Consider the following 18,462-nt stretch of genomic DNA (forward strand, 5'->3'; position numbering starts at 1 on the left):
TTTGTTGAGAAGCCTCTTTAGGAGGAGGTGACCTCTGAGACTAGGTTTTTATAGAGCAAGTGCTCTAGCTAACGAGCCTTCACAGTTGAACTCGATTAGCTTTGCTTGGATACCAGGTCAAAGTAGATGCTTTATGCCAGCACTTAAGTAGATGTAGCATAAAGGAGAGAAAACAGGTCTTTTCTCACCCGCTTTGTAAATGCTGTTTCTTGTTAAGCTTTATGTTCCACTGTCTTTTAGTGGGCTGTGTATTACTGTTGTGGTATCATCAGAGCTGGACCTTCTAGCGTGCAGTTTTTTTGAGGGCCATGCCACCAAAGAAACTGTCCTACTCACAGGCTGCAGAAAGCTGACAGTCGCCAGCTGCGCAGTGCTGTTGGGTGGGACATCAGGAAAGTGCATGCACTTTCTTCCTGAGCTGCTTTTTCTCCCCCCATTGCCATCGGTGAGTTCCTCCCCGCCCATGTTTCTTGGTCAGTGTTAATAGGACTGACTTACACTCCTACACACTTGACAATGCTGGATAAAGGCTTGATAGCCAATTTGGAGGTTGATGGTGGGGGAGGGTTGCTTTTTAAGTGTCAGGAACTTTGCAATGTATCTTTAAGTTTTGCTAGAGACTTTTTCAGGACTGAAATATGACCCAGGAGCTCTCTGCCCCTAATTGAAGTGGGAAAGCTGTGAAGCTTAACAAATGTCTTGCCTCCTTTAGGTGCACTGGAGATGATGTAGGAACAAGCTTTTGTAAGTTCAAAATTGCCACAACCTTCAGGCTAGGCTGACTCCTGAGACGACTTAGCATGTTATCATCTGGTCTGCAATAACCTCAACTTTCCTGGAATTGCTTGCCTCGGGGGCAGAGCTGAGTGCATTTTTCTGAAACAGCACTGTTTCTAGGGCTATTAAAAGTTTTGGTTTATAAACAGTTTGTACATGGAGTGATCCATAACTTGAGCTATGAACTACAACCAGCATGGAGGCAGCACCGAGGGAGGTGAATTGTAAATATGGAATACAGAGAACATCTTTGTGATATTCTATGTCAAGACTTAACTGTGTTCACAGTTTAATGTGTCCTGCTGTATCAAGTTGGTACTTGATACAGCAGTATAAAGTTGGTACTTAAAGCTGTGACCAAAAGTATATCCACGTTCAGCGGAAATAAAAGGAAGTAAAATCAAGTTGCAAACAGGATTTGGCAAGCCACTTACCGTCCTCCCATGCAGTATTATGTAAATGTGAGCACGGGAGACCATGGCCATCTTGAAGAGCAGTGTTTTATCCTCTTGCAGTGCCAGTCATGGCATTGAGTTTTGCTCATAGATCTGAGACAGCTTTCCATGCTGTGGCAGCAAGTGAGGGAGTCTGAGATAAGAGGCATAATGAAAGCTTTTTGAGTCATGTAAAGCTGCTTTTGTGTAGTCTTTGGAATGGAGAAAGGCAATTTCACCATTCCCTGCCAGCAGGTGACTTCTCTTACAGTTGGGGGAACTTCTTTGTTGAAAAATTGCTAGTCACGTGGTAGGAATCTCCAGCTTCCTCAATGCAGTGGAAGCTGCTTCTGAAAACAGGAGGGAAATGTATGCTAGGGCAGAAAAATGATCTAGTGTTCATAGCTTGTTTCCTCTGATCTAATCTGGGACTGAAAAAGGAGGGGGGGAAATATAATTTTTTATGCTTTAACAGCAGGTTACCCTGTGCATAATAAATTCTAGATAGTTAGGAAATTGGTATGTTTTAAGTGGAGCTTTGTGTACTCCGTGAGTATTGGCCTGTGCTGTTGAATGCCAGGCACTGCAGGGACACCAAAGGGTACTACAGCTTTTTTTGGTACTTTCACACCATCATTAATACTGGTCTTGTTCCCCTTGGATGTCTCTTCCCCCCCCCGCCAGCTGCCCTCTCTCCCTGTCCTGCAAGTGCCACTGCCAGGCTTTGCACCGCAGCAGGTTTGAGTCCGAGGGGTCTGGTGCCCCAGGAGCCCTGCAAGCAGCCCTGCTCCAGGTAGGCACTTGCCAGGGAAGAACACCTCTGCTGCTGCTCCCAGCCACGGGCTCCTCTGCTTGCACAGCTCTGCAGTAGTGTTGACTCACACCTTTGTAAAGGGTTTCCCCGGGCTCCACGTGTGTCTAATAGAGGAAAGAGCAGGTTGCTTTCTTGACTTACCTCGTCTGTACTGCAGCCTGCACTGCTGCCACGAGTAACTGCCTGTCAAGCGCCGGCCTTTCCCCTCTCCTCCACTGGCTGAAGCCTGAGGCACCTTCCCTTGCTGCCCGCAGCAGCTCTCAAGGGCAGGGCCGTAACAGGCCTTCACCAGGCACGCTCTTGGCTTCTCCCACCTGAAATTAGCCATAAAGCTCCGTACTTTCACCAATACATACATTATGTGACCACAAGGCATTTTGGTTATTTTGCACAGAAACTCATTTGTTACAGAAACTCAGCTGAGGGAGAAGTGGGAGGTAACTGCTCCAGCTCCACAGGGAGGAGAGAAGTAGAGTTAAGCTAAGCATTTTGGAGAGGACCCCATTCCTCAGTACAATCCTGTAATCTCAGATTGCTCGAAAGAAGGTCTCCAAATGTTATGCAGAGAAGCCAGGAATAGCATTCTCTGCTCCAGCTACTCTATCTTCCTTGTCTTTGGAAGACCTGAAGTATTTTTCTCCCTGTCTTTGAAAGCTATACTCAGGGGACACGTTCAGGAGTTTTGCACGTGGCTGCTTCTAAAAAAGAACCTCTAGTCCATTTATAAAAACAGTGTGTATGCACACCCACACGGGAAAGTCAAGGTACCAAGGTTGAAAGGCTGCCAGGCCCAGCTGCATGCTGCCTCATGAGAATGTTCCCTTAAAGCTACATTAAGGGTACCTGTACATCCATAATGCTACCTGGATTAAGGCACTTCTACCAGTTCAAAGGAACGGAAAATCCTCAAAGGAGGAACAAAGCATGCAGGGAGGCTGAGGTTCGCAAACCAGGAGACCAGAAGAGCCAGAGAGGAACTGCATTCCAATTGCACAGCCAGACCAGAGATGTTCTACAGCCATGGGAGAAGAGGACTGAAGGCCACTAAAATCCATAAATCCTCCTTAAGTATTCAAGAGTGAAGAAACAAACATCATTTTGTCTAAATCTGTATTTCTTAGAGCAGCTGAGAAAAGGCTGAGTGATTTAGACATACCCGCCGTGTGTCCAGGGGCCTATGTTTCAGTGCAGTAATTGACAGGAGTTACCCATTAGGTGCGTCCCTGGTGCCAGGGTTTCCTGGCTGTGGCAGCGGGGCTCTGTGCAGCGTGAGTCCAGTACGGGGACGGAAGCACAGGTGGAGCGGCATCCAAACAGAAGTTAGCTAGGCAACCTGCCGCAGCATTTGGTGTTAACCATCTTGCAAAGGAGACATACCACACCTTTGGTTGCAATTATTTTTTAATGGAAAAGACTAATCACTGTTTTACATAAATATCAATTAGTGATAACAAGTCAGTTGAGTAAGTAAAGGAATACATACCCCCAAGTTTTAAAGGCTCATAATGAACTGACAAAGTAGCACACAATGACGACTACAAGGAATTAATAAGAGGTGGGCTGCACGTCAATCAGCTTCATTAAGTTCAACTGCTCATTGGATTAGGCTAATATTGGAGTTAGTCACAGTGCAGTCTTCCCATGCAAGGACATCTTCAGAGGGGAAAGTGAACTTCAAAAACATCTTTCTGCTTCCTGCAGAAAGCCCCAACTATGAAAGTACTCAAGTGGTCCACTGATGTTAAGCCCTTTTGGGGTCTGGTTTCAGATGTGCAGTGTCCCCCTCTCAGACTAAAAACTGATTTTTAACCGAATGCACAGGTTCTATCAGACAGGAATGTGTTCACACTGCAAAGTGACACTAAGGTTGGATCTTGCTAATAATGTCTTTTCCAGTGTTGTGAAGAACTGAATCACTTTTATTCCCAGGCAGGCTGCAGGTATGGGGAGAAGGGGGGCTATTTTTATAGTCATTAAGAGCAATTTGTTAAGTGAGTAGAAGCTGCACCAGAAACTACGTAACTTCACAGTTTTTCATGCAAGCTGACAGGCATCTGATCCACACTTCCAGCTAACATCTCCGCACTCCTTCCTATGGGCTCAAAATGCTAAATACCTAAAGAGGTATTGCTCATACTATGTCCACAGCTATAGGGATCAGAGTTACTCGACCCCACTTTCATGTGCATAACAACATGGAAATCCACAGCTTAAATATCTTTAAAATGGATCAGCAGGAGCCACACAGTTTGCTAAGTTAGTGTTCCCCAATTAAACAGCATGATATCAATCTGATGAGAAGGCATCAAATTCCTCAAATATTACATTTAAATATTACGTGGCTAAGATGCCTGCTTTCCAGTGGTTTAGTCAATAAAAGTTCATTATTAATTATCTAAAACTAGCAGAAATGTACACATGTCATCTTACAGCTTTCTCCACGAAATTAAAATAGTTATTAAATGCTGGGGACACAGTAGGATCTGATCTACTGATGCATGAAAATTAACACCCTATGCTGTTCTCTGAATGGCTCAAAAATTTGCAAGAAAAGTTTTCATTCAAAACTAAGTTACCAATTCTCCTGTCACGTGTCAGGTCCCATAAATTCATGTCTTTTTCAAAATCTGGACTACACATACTCAGCTGGAAGACATACCAATACAAGATGCAAATGAAACCTTTAAAGTTACCAACTGCTCGGTAAAAAAAATTGCTTCCAAATACAGCCTAAGTTATCTTGCAATCCAGTAAGCTGGAACCCAACTCATGACAAAGTTGTAGCAGCTGAAAGGAACGGCAACACTTCTGAAGTCACTGCCAAAGGTGGACATTTCACAGCACCAGAGAGATTTTGCTTTATCTTTGCACTGACTCCAACATACTTCAAGTGACAACCCATTAAAAGAAGATTCATGTAGTCCCCTAACAGATACAAATTTACTAACACCTCTATAGTATCAGATTGCTTATGCTCAGTGGGTTTACATTTCAAAATTAATCATAACAAAAAGGCATCTTCTGCACCGTAACTCTGTTATATGAGTAATCTTTCTTTTTGTTATAATTTTAGAAGGAAAAGCAGACGGCCAAACACAAACACAAGAAATTCAGCTGGCTGCAGTCACTCAGCGTGATGTGCGATTGATCAGCAGGAAGGGGATGATTTCAATGCTTCCAGTTCTTCACATCTAAACAAATTTAAAATTCGGTTATTCTCTTTGATAAACAGAAAGCAACACTTTTGGAAAAAAACATGTATAAGACAACCTCAGGGGGGGGGGACACACCCCAAAACCAAACCATACTCAAATACTTCCTAGAACTGAGTATCTTGCCTTTTAGGGTTTGAAGTACGCCTGCTAAGAAGGATTTTTTTCGTGAATTTCAAAAACTATTATAAAAGAGCTATCTTGGCAGAGAGGAGAAACATGATGTCAGCTGTAAATACAGTACCGAGATAAGAAAGAAGCTGTCTGGAAATTTAGACGTTAATTGCACATTCGAGTTACAACAGAAGTAACCAAGATTTTACCAAGTGTCAATCAGTTGAAGAGTGATTTACTCAAGAACATAAGTAATTCCCTCCCTGGCTTGTGATCAAAAGAGGGGGAATAATGAAAAAATAGAATGGTCCAAGCTGTTAAAAAGGTATATGGGGAGAAAAATCACAATGCTGTTAAACATTACATATAGAGAACTTTGAAGATGTCAGTTAGCTGCCATGGTCTGTATTCTGTACCCCCAAGTTATGTCTAGGCTCAGCTGTTCTAATACATTCTGTGCGTCCTACCTGTAAAGGAGTCCGATACAGCCATTTTTCTTTATCTCCATTGAGTTTCATACAGGCAAAAAGGTCACAAACTGTAGGAAGGCCAAAGTCCTGAAAGAGAAGTCACCTTAATTACTGATCTCCAAACATAAATACATTCTGATGCATCTTCAAATTCTGTCAAGTGTTGACAAAGAAAACAAACCTGACTTCTGAGTCTTGGAGATGAATGCTTTCTTCATTTAAGAAGACTAGCTATACTTCAAAATTAACTTGTTTTGTGTTAAATGCTGGCCTCATCTACTTAAGTAACTAAGTAATAATCACTGAAAACATTAAAAGAGCCTAAAAACCTAAAAATTGCCAGTCAGTATTATCCAGAAGAGCTATGAATTTGGAAGAGAAAGCAGGCATTAAATTCAGGAAAACAATACATCTGGCACATTGGCTTAAGACACAGCAGTAACAAAAACTTATGAACATGCTCACTTGTGCTTTCTTGCGTAGAAGCCATTTATCTTCTGCTGGAGGCGGGTTAGCATTTTCAAGGTTGTTTGAAGTCAACACCCAACTGTTTACATTCAAGGGGAGGTGGAATGGAGCCAAGAGGTCTAGGAAAGGACTCTTGAAACTATTATCTGCTTTTTCCCTACTCGCCTTTTCTTCTGCACTTTCTGCTTTGTGCTCAGACTTGGCTAGCCAGCTTGTCAGAGGCCTTTCGAGCAATACTTTCAAGGGTTCTGCGATCTCTGCTGAATAATCTGCTTTCTCTGCACTAACAGGTTCCCCTGTGAGCTGCTGTGCGGGGTTAAGCCAGGTATTGGCAGCAGACTTTGTCTTCTCATGCTCAGGGTTTGGTACATCTTTCTGGATGACTGGAACTCCATTTTTATCCTTCCCGTCTTTCTTCAGAAGCCATTTACACTGAGCCTCTTTTCCACAGTTTTCATCACACACACACTCTGAAAAGCTGGCACACAGCTCATTAGCTTTGCACACATCTTCCACCTTAAATGGGGCTTGGGGATGCTGAAGAAGCCAAGCATTTACAGCAGATGTAGTGGGCGATTTTTTTCCGTCAAGATGCTCATTCAGGCACTTCAGATTTCCCAGGTTCTCAATTTCCACACTTTTGATCTGGCTGCCACGACAACTGGTACACGCTTCAGCTCTGAGAAGCCAATCATCCAAATTAAATTCTTCCCTAAAAGGTTTAAATTCATACTTCCATTTCTCATCTGAGGCACCACTTCCATTTTCTGGGTCAGGAGTGAGCAGCCAGTCAGAAAGGTCCATCTCTTCTTGTCCAAGGGATTCCAATTCCTCCACCTTTTCAATAGTGGAAAAGGACGAGTTGAAAGTAGAGGTGGAGTCCTTGCGGCTAGGGGAGTCTGTCTTCCCAGCAACATCACGCTGTTGATTCTGCAGGACCCAGTTTTCCAAGTCTTTCAGATTTCCCCAGGCTTGCTCAAAATAACAGACTTTGGAAGAATTTAAATCCTAGTAAAGACACATTGAAATGCATCTATTAACACTAAAAGACAATGTTCAGTAACTGTTTTCACAGTTACAGCTTGGTACTAGCTGGACAGAGTGAAGAGAATTACAGAAGCTTTAATTCCCACCATATTCTGCCTGCAATCGGATACCGTGTTTTCCTCTTTATTAAAAACTAGGTTAGTGCATAAAAGGCTTACCTGGCTGGGCTCTGACGCACATTTTTGTGTAACCCATTCTTCAAGATTGGTGCTGGGAACATATGGAGGCTGGCAAACACCCACAGGTCTGCTTCCAAGTAACCAGTCAGCAAGCGAGGCACTCACTGTCCCACACAATGTTTTCTGCTGAGAAAGAATGTTCTTGGTTATGAGAAAGCCTAATTGCTGAGGTAAACCTATGGTGAACATAAAAAACAGGTATTCAACATGCATCAGTATTTCTGAACCAAAAGAAAAACCATTCCCTTCTAATTAAGAAAAAAGTAAATCTTCAATCGCCTGTATGACTTTAAGCCACTGCAGTGACAGATTGTTTTGTGATCCCAGATTCTTCAGAGAGCAAATGACATGAAAGGGAAGAGACAACTTCTACAACGCACAGTTCTGATACGTGTAACCCAGCCATAACCCTCCTTCTGACCACAATTCCCATTACTAATTTGCTACCTTCCTTCACTGATGCTGTTTCTGTGCAGAGCCCAAAATAAGATTTCCCATTAATTTCTGCATTAAAAGGAATCGGATAGTTCCAAGACAACAGACTTTACAACATCAAGGAATATCCAATTAAAAAATTCTGACTGACAGTCACACTCCACATTCACTTTTGTATGATGTTCTTCCATGTCTGTTCCTGGAGCAGCTAGATCACTAATGTTCACCACAGCGACTGTTACTGGCTACTCAAACATCTTAAACAGAGGTCATTACTCAAGCAAGCTAACATATCGTGCTTAAGTTCTCCTTTTCCCTTTAATACAATTAAACGTTCACAGATACAACTCTTAATCTTACCTGCTCACAGTTCATTAGGGCACAATTCTGCCCTGGGAACCAGGGAGAAGTATTCTCTCTCTCTGAGGTTTGCTGTAAGGAAAGAAAAGTAAAAGTTAATTTAAATCCCAATTTTGTCCGGTTTCTAGGATGAATTCTACAATAAAGCAGAAGTAAAGCCCAGTTACAACTGGTCAGTTCTTTGTGCCCAACAACTTTTTCAACATTTAAAAACAGAATGGAGAGAGATTTACTATAAAAATACTACCTTCAGTTCACTTCCTTTAAGAGAATTATCTCCAGTAATACAGGAGATACGCTGCTTATATAAGAATCTAAAAATATTTATATCACAGAAAGCCATGTACAATGTATAACTATTAATATCTAAAGAAAACTGTAACATTCATTTTCAGTTGCCGGAATAGAGTAAGAATATAATCATCATTCTCTCAGTCTCTGCCAAAATATATTAAAATAACATGTACGTAACTACATCTAAGCTCAGTCAAAATCAGAACTACATGCAATACTTAATAAACCACTGTGTATATATTATACAGCTAAAACTGTATGACTTGTACACAAGATCCATTAAAACTATAACTAAAAGTAGAAGTATCACTTGGAATATATCGCACTACTTCCTCAAAAAAAGTTGTTTGTTCATTTGGTTTTTTTTTTTCAAATATTCCAACCCATTAAAGTCTTGGTGCTTACCATTGTTTTAATTGAACCAAATGAGGTAATAGCCTGGCGAAGGTAAGATGTGTCAGCCTCAAAATTCAGGATGGAAGACTCCTCTGGTTTAAGAGTAAGACTTTCCAGTCTGAAAGAGTAAGATGATAGTTACAGAAAGAAAAAAAAAAAATTACAATCTTCTTCATCTGTCATGTTTTGGGAATCAATCCGTTATTTCATAAAAAAGCTTCCAAAGTGACTTGGCACTAATTAGGTAACAGAAAGACTTTTAATACTTGCACAAAGAGATGCCTATCCACAAACTACAAACAGAACAAATAGCCAGCAAAACACAAGTTTCTCCTTCTTACTTCAGTTGCCATCAACAACTAGTATTTGAAATAATCTGCACAAATGAGTACCTCCACTGCTTATTATAGTCCTGTTTTTTCAATCTAAGATAAAAAAGATGAGAGGAATCATATCTCAGACTGCTTTAAAGATCTTATTTCTAGGAACCGTTACAAATGTGGAAACAGTGAGTTAGATCTATTATTAGTTCTACTAGGACAAAAAAATCAGATTAAATTCATAAGTCAAAATAAATACCAATTGTGTTAACTTGCATCATAAAATATACTTACCTCTCCAGGCAAACTGAAATCTGGTTTGCTAGTTCGTTACTATAGGAGCGTTCCAGCTGATGAATAAGGCAATTGAATTGTCCCAAATACTGCAAGGAAGACAAAACACATGTTATTGTTTTGGCTTCTAAGATTAAAATCGAGAAAATACTTGCAAGGACAAAGTTTACTTAAAAATGCCAGTGCAACAATTTACAACCAAATCTTACCCAATAGAGCTGCTGCGCCTGCTGCTGCAAGGCCTCCTCTTTCAGCTGCTGAATGAGATCTACCTGCTCAAACAGCCAAACTTCACGACTGCGCAAGCATTCCAGGTGGCGGCTTATGTGGCTGTGAATCTTGGCTTTTACCTGTAAGGTAACATGTACCATTTCTAGAACATCTGTCAAAGAGTATGAACAAACATACGCTGCGCTGATTAGGAAATAGTATTTGTCACAGATAAGTGGTATTTTTGGAGCAATTTATTTCTCAAAAACTAACCACAGTCACCCACAGCACCACATGACTCAAGTTAGTAAAAGTTCCAAGGCTACCTTCAAAGAAGTATCAAAGAACAATGTTATTTGCAATATCTCTCTATTCTGATGTTTCAGCTAACAGCTTTAGTAAATTCTGCATGCCTAAGCTAGTAATACAGCAATACCTTTATCAAGAGCATGACCAAATTACATAGCAAGATGCCTGCAAGTCTCTAGGAAAATTTCAGACCACCATCACAATAAAGTACTCTGGAATAACAAAAACTGTCATTAAAGTCATGTTAGTTATTAAAACATTTTTTAAAAAGAATGTAAAATTACCTCTCGCCAGTTCTCTTTAATCTGTTGTTCAGCTTTGACAATTCCAGATATAGCTGTTTCCAAGTCCTTCTTTGCTTGAAGGCACTTTGCCAGAGGCTCACTGCTGCAGGAATTTCTACTTCTGTCTTGTGGTGGACTCATTCTTGAAGTGTTCCTAAAACACAATGAAAAAAAATTACTTAATAGTTTCTATTCCTGTTTAATGGAAGAGGAAGGGCATCATAGGAAGAACCATCTGCTCTGCTTCACTATAAAGGTGAACAAAAAAACCCGTAAGACCCTACACCCATGCAAGTTTTCTAAACACAGATACAGCTTTCTCCAGGAGCAACAATGGTCTCTCCAACGCCTCAGCCCACGAAATTTGCACAATCACAGGAAAACCAACAGATATTTGACAACAGCTTCAACCGCAGGAGCTTAGGCAATCCCCCCCTGACATTCACCTTCCTCTGGCTTTTATGCCTAGCCAGAGCAAACTCCAGCAGCCGAGGGCTGATTCAGGCAAGGTTCAGCAGCTCTGCCAGAGCTGGGGGAGAATGGCTCAGCAAGGGACAGGAACTGTTTCAGTTACCCTTTTTTCAGCTGCAGGCAAATGAATTGGCTCCCATAAATGAGAAAATTCTAATACAGTTTGATCAACTGAAAAACCAAGTGTTGATACACAGATCACTCTTTACTAAGCTGCAAAGGCAGAAACTTATAGCAGCTGCCCATTATTTTTGTCATGGTCACAGCTGCAGTAACTTACTCAGCTTCAGCATATCCTCAAGTAAAAGGGGCTCAGATACAAAATTTCCACAGAAGTTGCACTAGTGAGGATTCTGCAAGTAAGGGAAAAAAGCTAAATATGGATTTTTAGTAAAAATGGGAAGCATCAATATAAGCATTTTTTCTAGACGGTGGGTATTTTCTTACCGAAGAGTTTCAATTCTCCTGTTAGTTTCATGGGATTCCTAAAACACTAACTAAAGATTTGTAGTAAACATTCTATTTAAAACAAGTCTTCAGCAATGACAGCTATGGAAATTCCCAGCAGAATTAATTAAAATGTACACGTGTGCCAATCTAAATATTTCATAGATTTTACCACTCCTCTGGAGGGAACTGAAAAGAGTATTTTGAATATGACAAGACGACCACAGAGCTTGTGTTACTGAGCAGCTATTTAGTCTGCAATTTCCAAGTCCCATGACCATATAAACTGCAACCCAAAAATCCTTCTACAGCCAAGACCCACCAGATACATACAAGTTGCATAGTTCAGAGAGCAGAGGGCTAGGAGTAGTTCGCAAATGGAAGCTGACAGAAAAAGCAAGGTTTGCTGTGAGGCAACGGCTACATCTCCCTTGGTTCCCTCCACACCACAGGCTTCCCCCGTCTCCCAGGCGCCCCCAGCCATGAGACACAGAGCAGGCACAGAAGCCACACCAAGCTCCTACACGCAACTCAATCCCATCCTCGCCATAACATCTCATCTTCTAGGAATTGCAGAGCACAACTACAAGAGAAGTGAACTTGAATTTATTTTTTAAGCTTATGTTGATTCTACACCAAATTAGACAGGGTGCAGAAGTCCAAAAATACATCATTCTCCATTCTGTGCTATGAACGCCAGTTTTGTCCTTGTATTGGCATACTCTAATTCATTCACAGGTTCAATTCTGTAAGGTTTCATGATCTTCACCTTGCTAGTGATGTTCAATAAAAGGTAAGCTTTCTCTTCACAACACCCCTTAGATTTTATCTTGCTTGTCAACTCTGTCATGTATAACCTACAGGGAAACTTAAGTGGGAGCCCTAGCTCTCAGACATAATCTAAAAGCATTAATGCAAAGGCAGAGATACACCCAGCCAAGAAAACAAGGACGTTAAGAGATATTAAAAGCTGTCATATACTCAAAAGTAAACAAAAAACTTCATATTGTTCTTTATTATTTCATTCATCATACCCTTACATAACAACCTAGTCAAAGTCTGAAAGGCTAACTGTAATTGCCATGTTTGCTCACACAGTAGATAATGTACTTAAAAGATTTTTGTGAAAATTATGTTAAGCTGTGTATGTACAAACACCAAGTCCAAATTATGCTGCATTGCCATTGATGTGTTTTCTGAATTTATGCCACTAGGGAACTGGGCTCAGTGCCTGAAGAAATGCTACTTTTTCCCCACTTTGCATTAGCAACTTCCTAGTGGCACAGTCAAATTTAAGAAACTTACACATGATCCTCTAATGATCTCTGAAAATACTTGTGTTTGTTGCTTTTATGGTTTTTCATTTGATTGCAAGAGTCTCTCTCCAAAATGCATACAGAGAGAATGAATGCTGCTTTCTGCCAGCCAGCCAGCTTTTGTAAAATGGCTGTCCTTGTGCTTTGTCAAAAATTCGCCAATAAAACTGACATTACAGTGGAGGATGAGAGTCAGTCCATCCTTCTTTTCAATTTCCGCAAACCTCTAACAAAAACAAGTGGGGGTAACTACCTGTTTCCTTGCTTCCCAATTATCACCAAACTGCATTAGGAGTTTAAGACATTTTCAGGTCCCATGTTCTGGAAGACCCGAGACCGTACACTTAGGCTCAACAGTAACAAAATACAATTACTTCTGCAACAGGATACATGGTTGCAATACAGAGTCACCGCTTTGGGCAATTTCCACGTCATCAACTGTTTCCAACCACACGGAGGTATCCCACCGTGGTACACGGCGTCACGGGATGCACCCCCCGCCTCCCCCCAGCTGAATTTGCACTTACTTTCCGAGCGAAGGAAACAATTCAGCAGCGTCCTGTTTATAAAACTGTTTCCATTTTCTACCTTCCATTCTGCAGAAGCACGGACTCCAAAATGCCTTTCAGTAGTCACATGCAACTGTTTTCGGCCCCGCTGCAAATTCCGCTCCAAATACTTGCTCGCTGATGCGGACGCGATCCGACCCAGACCGTGACGGGGGGAAGAGCGGGTGGGCAGCCGCAGGCGGTGTGCGCAGGGGCCGCCCGCCCCGGCTCCCCGCAGCGCAGCGGGAGGGGGAAGGCGCGCCCCCGCAGCCCTGCCGGCCCGCCCGCGCCCCGCGCCTTATCGGGGCGGCCAGCCCGCGCCCCGCCCCGCGGCCACAGGGCCCGGACGCGGCCGCACGTCGGCAGCGGCCGGGGGAGGCGCCGGAACCGCCCCGGGGGCCCGGGAGGGCCGGGCCGGGGGCGCCTGGCGGGGCCCCGCGTTGCAGAGCGAGCCCGGTCGCGGGCGCCGACCGCGCCGACCCGGACCACACGCGGCTTTGCGGGGCGCGGACCGGGCCGAGGCACACCCATGTCACCCCCGCCCGGCGCGGGGGCGGCGGCGGAGCCCCAGCCGCGCTCCGCTCCCCTCCCCCGTCCTCTCGTCTACAATACCAAACACCGCCTAGCATCCCGCTGGCAGTTTAAACCGCAAAACCAGAAAGTTTTGCAACAAAACCACCATTTCTTGCAATTTCACAAGTGTGGCGACGAGCCTGTTTCATGTAATAAATGCAACAAAGCACACCCATGAAACCTTAAGTTTCATGTAATAAATGCAACAAAGCACACGCTCAGGCGTTCAGCTCGTGTATCTTCTACAGCAACAAGGGCTAAAGGGGCTGCAAGCCTACACAGCAGCCGAATTAAACCTTCCGTCCCCGGCCACAAGCAAACCCCAGCACCGAGAGGCTCCCCAGTCCAGCACTGCACTTGTGAAGTCCCACAAATTCTTCTCATAATAAACCGCTCAGATGCGCTTAACTCCTGGAGGGGCTGAAATGACACTTACACACACAGTTTTTATCACCTCTACTCTTGCTTCCACAATTTCACACCCAGACGAGGAAAGCACATGTACGTGTCTGCATGTAACCAGTAAAAATGTTACAGCTATGAAACCAAAAGAACTGCCCAAACGAGGCAGGAAGATAATATTACTGTTCCTAATTGCAAAATAACTACCAGTCTTTACAGACAGATTTTTGGCTGTTTCTATTAATGCCCAAAAGCCTCACTGGAGGGTTGTCATTGCAAAAGCCCTGCAGCCAAAACTTCTGGTCACAGTACGACTTCTATTGCTCTGCACAATCTCCAGCCTTCACAGATGCTGCCTGCCTCCACCTCGAGGTGTTACCTCCCATATTTGTCTTTTGCTTTTATTTGTAGATCAGAAACTGCTGGACAAAATTTTTTTTTTTTTTTTTTAGATTTTAATTAAATATCGTGTGGCTGGGGAGCAGAGGAGGAGGGGACAACCCTTCCCCGCCTACGCAGTCTGCTAACAGGCCAGCAGAAAACCGGTTCTACCAGCTTTTCACTTTCAGCACAACCATCCCCGCTGCTGCTTGGGAAGATCACCGTTTTCCATTTCAAACGGGTGTTGGATAACCTCAAAAAGATGGCCGTGCCGAGCCTTTGCCGGAGAAAAGCTTCTGAAGGGAACAAAACCTCACATCGAACAGACTCTATTTATAAACGTGGAACGATTTCTTTCAGTTGGCAGGACGAGGCTGTTCCAAAGGGCTCTCCGACCTGACTTCATGTGGTTTTAAACCAGCTGGCTTGTTTGAACTGAAATCCCTCTTCATTTGCATTTTACCCCACCAAAAAACAGTAGCCCCTCTTAAATAACTATCCCAAATTAGGTACCTGGGAGTTGTGGTCAGGGAGTGAAGTACTGTAAGTACACGAGCTGAATCTCAGAAATTTCCATTTACATCCAAATATAACAAGCATTTTATACAGTACAGCATCAACATCATGAGCCAATATCTGTGTGGAGCCTCTGCTGGGAGCAGGGAGGATTATTTTACTCCAAAACAAGTGTGTACCACTGTATTTTGTAAGTCACAAGCCACATGCAGAAAAAAATGACCTTCAACAGTTCTGAGTAAGAAAGAAAGTTAAATTAACACCTGAAGGAATAATGATTTAAAAAGTTTCTGGTAATACGTTCTCTAAAATTCAAGTAGGTTTTACCTACCTGCACCGTATTGGATCTGTGCTACAAACCTGAATACATGCAACTGCCTTTTCAGTCTATCTTAGCCCTGGAAGAGCCTGGCCAGTGCACAAAGCACATGTACCGAGTGTCTTCACATGAGCTGGGTTCCGAAGAGTCACAAATCACCAGCACAGCTGAGACAAGAAGTCTGATCCTCCTGTTATTCCATCGATCATTAATATACTTTTTTAAGTACAGCATAGCAGGCATGTAAGCAAAATCACAAAATACGTGAATATGAAGGCCTGAAATCACTATGCCATAATTACATACAATACCAAAGTAGATATCCCAGAGTGGAAAAGACACGCTGCTATCTTAACACAGATTTTATATTACAACACAACCATCTTTCAGACTTCTACATTTAAAATCCTTTGGAAAACAACTGACAAATCCCTTGCTCTGCTTGAAGCATATGGCCCCAAAGATAGCATTGCCATGCTCTTTGTATATCCACCAATACAACGTTATGCACTTGCAGAGTTGAACGGCATTTTTTACACGACTGTCAGCTTTTTTCCCCTCCCGAGACTGCATACCTTACTTAAAAGCCCAGCGGAAGACAATTTTGTTCCTCTGTCAGCTTTTCCCTTTAATCCCCACCAGAAATACCGAATTTAACGCTGAAAGAATGACTAACAAAATCCCTGAAAGCTCTGGCTCAAACCGCTTACCCCTTACCTAACAACAGATGTTTTCCAAACTTTCAGTAAACACGGTGCACGGCAACTCCTGATCGTTTCTAACCCGGATTGTTACTGCTTATGTAACCTTTGAAAAGCGCAGCTGTTGATAAGAGATTCTGATTTTTCAATTAAGGAGTGAGATGACTTTAGGACTGCTAGCAGCTTAACTTCCCACGGGCATAAAAAGAGAGCGAGATCAGTAAAAAAAAAAAACGCTATACCTTCGTATTCGATCAATGTTAGCTCTCCACCACAGAATTATAATTTCCCGACTGACCTGCCCGGTCACGCCCGACCCAAGCCGGGCCGCCTGAGCGACTTTCAGCTGATTACTCCTGGGTCGCATCCAAAGAGGGATGCCCCGACCGCAGGACACCTCACCTCCCACCGAACAGCGGTTCTGCCCGGCATTACCCGGCACGCCGGGCCCAGCAGCGCTCCGCCAGCTTTGCGCGCCCGCCCGCCCGCCCTCCCTTGGGGGAAACCCGGCCTCGCAGCGCCACGACACGCGGGGCTGCAGCCAGCACCTTCTAAATAGCAAGGATGCGCATTTCTCTTAAATCAGCCTGAAGCAGGCGGCGACGCCGGCACTGCAGAGAGAATACCCTCACAGAAATTAACGACACACCACCTTCCCCCCGCCCCCGCGGCAAGGTAACGCGCGTGTTTGTGTCCCCTGCGCGCAACCGCCGCCAGCCCGGCCCGCGGGGGACCCCGGCCCTGTCACCCCCCGCACCGCCGGCCCCCACGGCGACCGCAGCGCCCGGCGGCCCGCGGTGAGGCCGCGCTTACCGGCGTCCGGCGGGCCGCTCTCCCTCAGCACAGCGCCGCCGCAGCTGCCCGGCGACCAACGGCCGCTCTCGCGAGAGCGCCGCCCCGCCCGCCCCCTGGCGGCGCGGCGGAGCGGCTGCGGGGCCGGGTGGCCGTTGGCGCCGGCATGGCGGCGGGGGGGGGCGGCTGCAGGCGCACCGCGCGGGCTCGGAGGGCGGTGAGCGCGGCAGCACGAAAGCAGAGCGGGAGAGAGAAGCGGGGGGGAGGCTGTTCCACAGACCCACCACAGCAAAGCCCTGCTGGCAGCAGCGCGGCGGCCGTTGTCGTGGCCTCGGCGCCTCCGTCCGGGTCCCCGCCGTGGCGGCGCGTCGGCTCCAGCTAGAGCAGGAAGGCGGCGGTGCCGGTGAAGACGCTGGCCTGCCGCCCGCCCGGCCCGAAGCCGGCCACGCCGCGGGCTTCCCAGCGCCGCCGCGGCCCGCCCGAGCCGCCCAGCCGGAGACGGGCGTCAGCGGCCCTCGCCCCGCCAGGGCCTCTCCCCCAGGACAAGGCCTTGCAGCTCATGATCTCTGGCACCCCCCCGTCCTCCCCTCTCCCATTTTCCCTGTCGTGGTGGGAGAGCTGCTGGGCAGACGGGGTACCTGGCAGGCGGCGGGGAGCTGCTCGGCTCCCTCAGCCCTGCACGGATCACGGACCGCCGAACCACGCTGCCCCAGAAGGTCTGCAGGCAGCACGTGTTGAGGTCCACCACCAAGAGCCTGGCCTGCTTCAAAACCTCGGGCAATGCCGGGTTGCCCTCCCCACCTGTGACAAAGCAAAGCAGAGGAGAAAGATGAAGTACAGAACTCATCAGGGGATGCGGTAAGACACCGGTTTTGGTCTTTTTCACGCCCACTGGAAAATTCCCGGTGTGCATTGTTTGGCTTGGCTTCACACGGTACATTTTTTTGTTTGTTTTTGTCTTTCCCCAGGTGTGAAGCAGAGCAGAACGTTTCTTAATACCTGCTATCACAGTTTTCAGCTGGGAAGAGGATCCAGTTACTATTCTGGAGGGCAGCAAGAGCAGGTTGCACTGCTGCTGCCCATGCTTTTAGCTATTCAAGGCAAGGAGATCTCAGCCTTTCCAGGACCACCCAGCCAGCACCTCCAAGAATTCGTGTCTGTGAAGCGCTGCCTTTCATAGGTGTTTGCACAGTACTTAAAACATACCTTAAGAGAGAGAAAGGACTTCAAATGGAAACTTAAGTATCTGGGCAGCTCTGCATACATGTGCTAGCTGAGTCACCATTTCCTACACACAGGAGCTCCTCTGGGCATAGACCACGGAGCTGTTCTTGTGAACAGGATCTTACTTGTCAGTAGGACTCATGGCTGCAGCCAGAGTACAAGTAATCCAGCACTGACATAAGAGAAAGTAGAAGTCGGCCACCTAATCCCAGATGTGCTGTTACCCTAGGAACCTGCGTTTCAGGTATTTGGCTTCTTCATCTAAACATGTAGGAGACACAGGCTGTGCTATATAATGCTGACCCCATCTGACCTGGAAAACCTGCAGTGCTCATATACCTGTTGTGTCCCCCCA

At 45.1% G+C, this 18,462-nt stretch overlaps 1 protein-coding gene across 3 annotated transcripts; it reads right to left on the bottom strand.

The window, feature by feature from the left end:
• Positions 1 to 3,408: 3,408 nt before the first annotated feature.
• Positions 3,409 to 17,001, bottom strand: NCOA4 (nuclear receptor coactivator 4). 3 transcript variants are annotated; one of them, XM_075505228.1, is made up of 10 exons: positions 16,905 to 17,001; positions 10,418 to 10,571; positions 9,824 to 9,964; positions 9,615 to 9,703; positions 9,010 to 9,118; positions 8,311 to 8,382; positions 7,495 to 7,641; positions 6,287 to 7,297; positions 5,819 to 5,908; positions 3,409 to 5,216 (listed from the first exon to the last, which is right to left on the bottom strand). In XM_075505228.1, the coding sequence occupies exons 2-10, from the start codon at positions 10,556 to 10,558 to the stop codon at positions 5,211 to 5,213; spliced, it is 1,806 nt and encodes a 601-aa protein (XP_075361343.1). In that variant the 5' UTR covers positions 10,559 to 10,571; positions 16,905 to 17,001; the 3' UTR covers positions 3,409 to 5,210. The 3 variants fall into 3 exon arrangements, with proteins under 3 accessions (XP_075361343.1, XP_075361342.1, XP_075361341.1); XM_075505227.1 differs by lacking the exon at positions 16,905 to 17,001 and adding an exon at positions 13,179 to 13,498 and having other exon boundaries at positions 7,495 to 7,638; XM_075505226.1 differs by lacking the exon at positions 16,905 to 17,001 and adding an exon at positions 13,179 to 13,498.
• Positions 17,002 to 18,462: the final 1,461 nt, after the last annotated feature.

Source organism: Mycteria americana, chromosome 6 (assembly GCF_035582795.1).
Source record: "Mycteria americana isolate JAX WOST 10 ecotype Jacksonville Zoo and Gardens chromosome 6, USCA_MyAme_1.0, whole genome shotgun sequence".
NCBI classification, from domain to species: Eukaryota; Metazoa; Chordata; class Aves; order Ciconiiformes; family Ciconiidae; genus Mycteria; species Mycteria americana.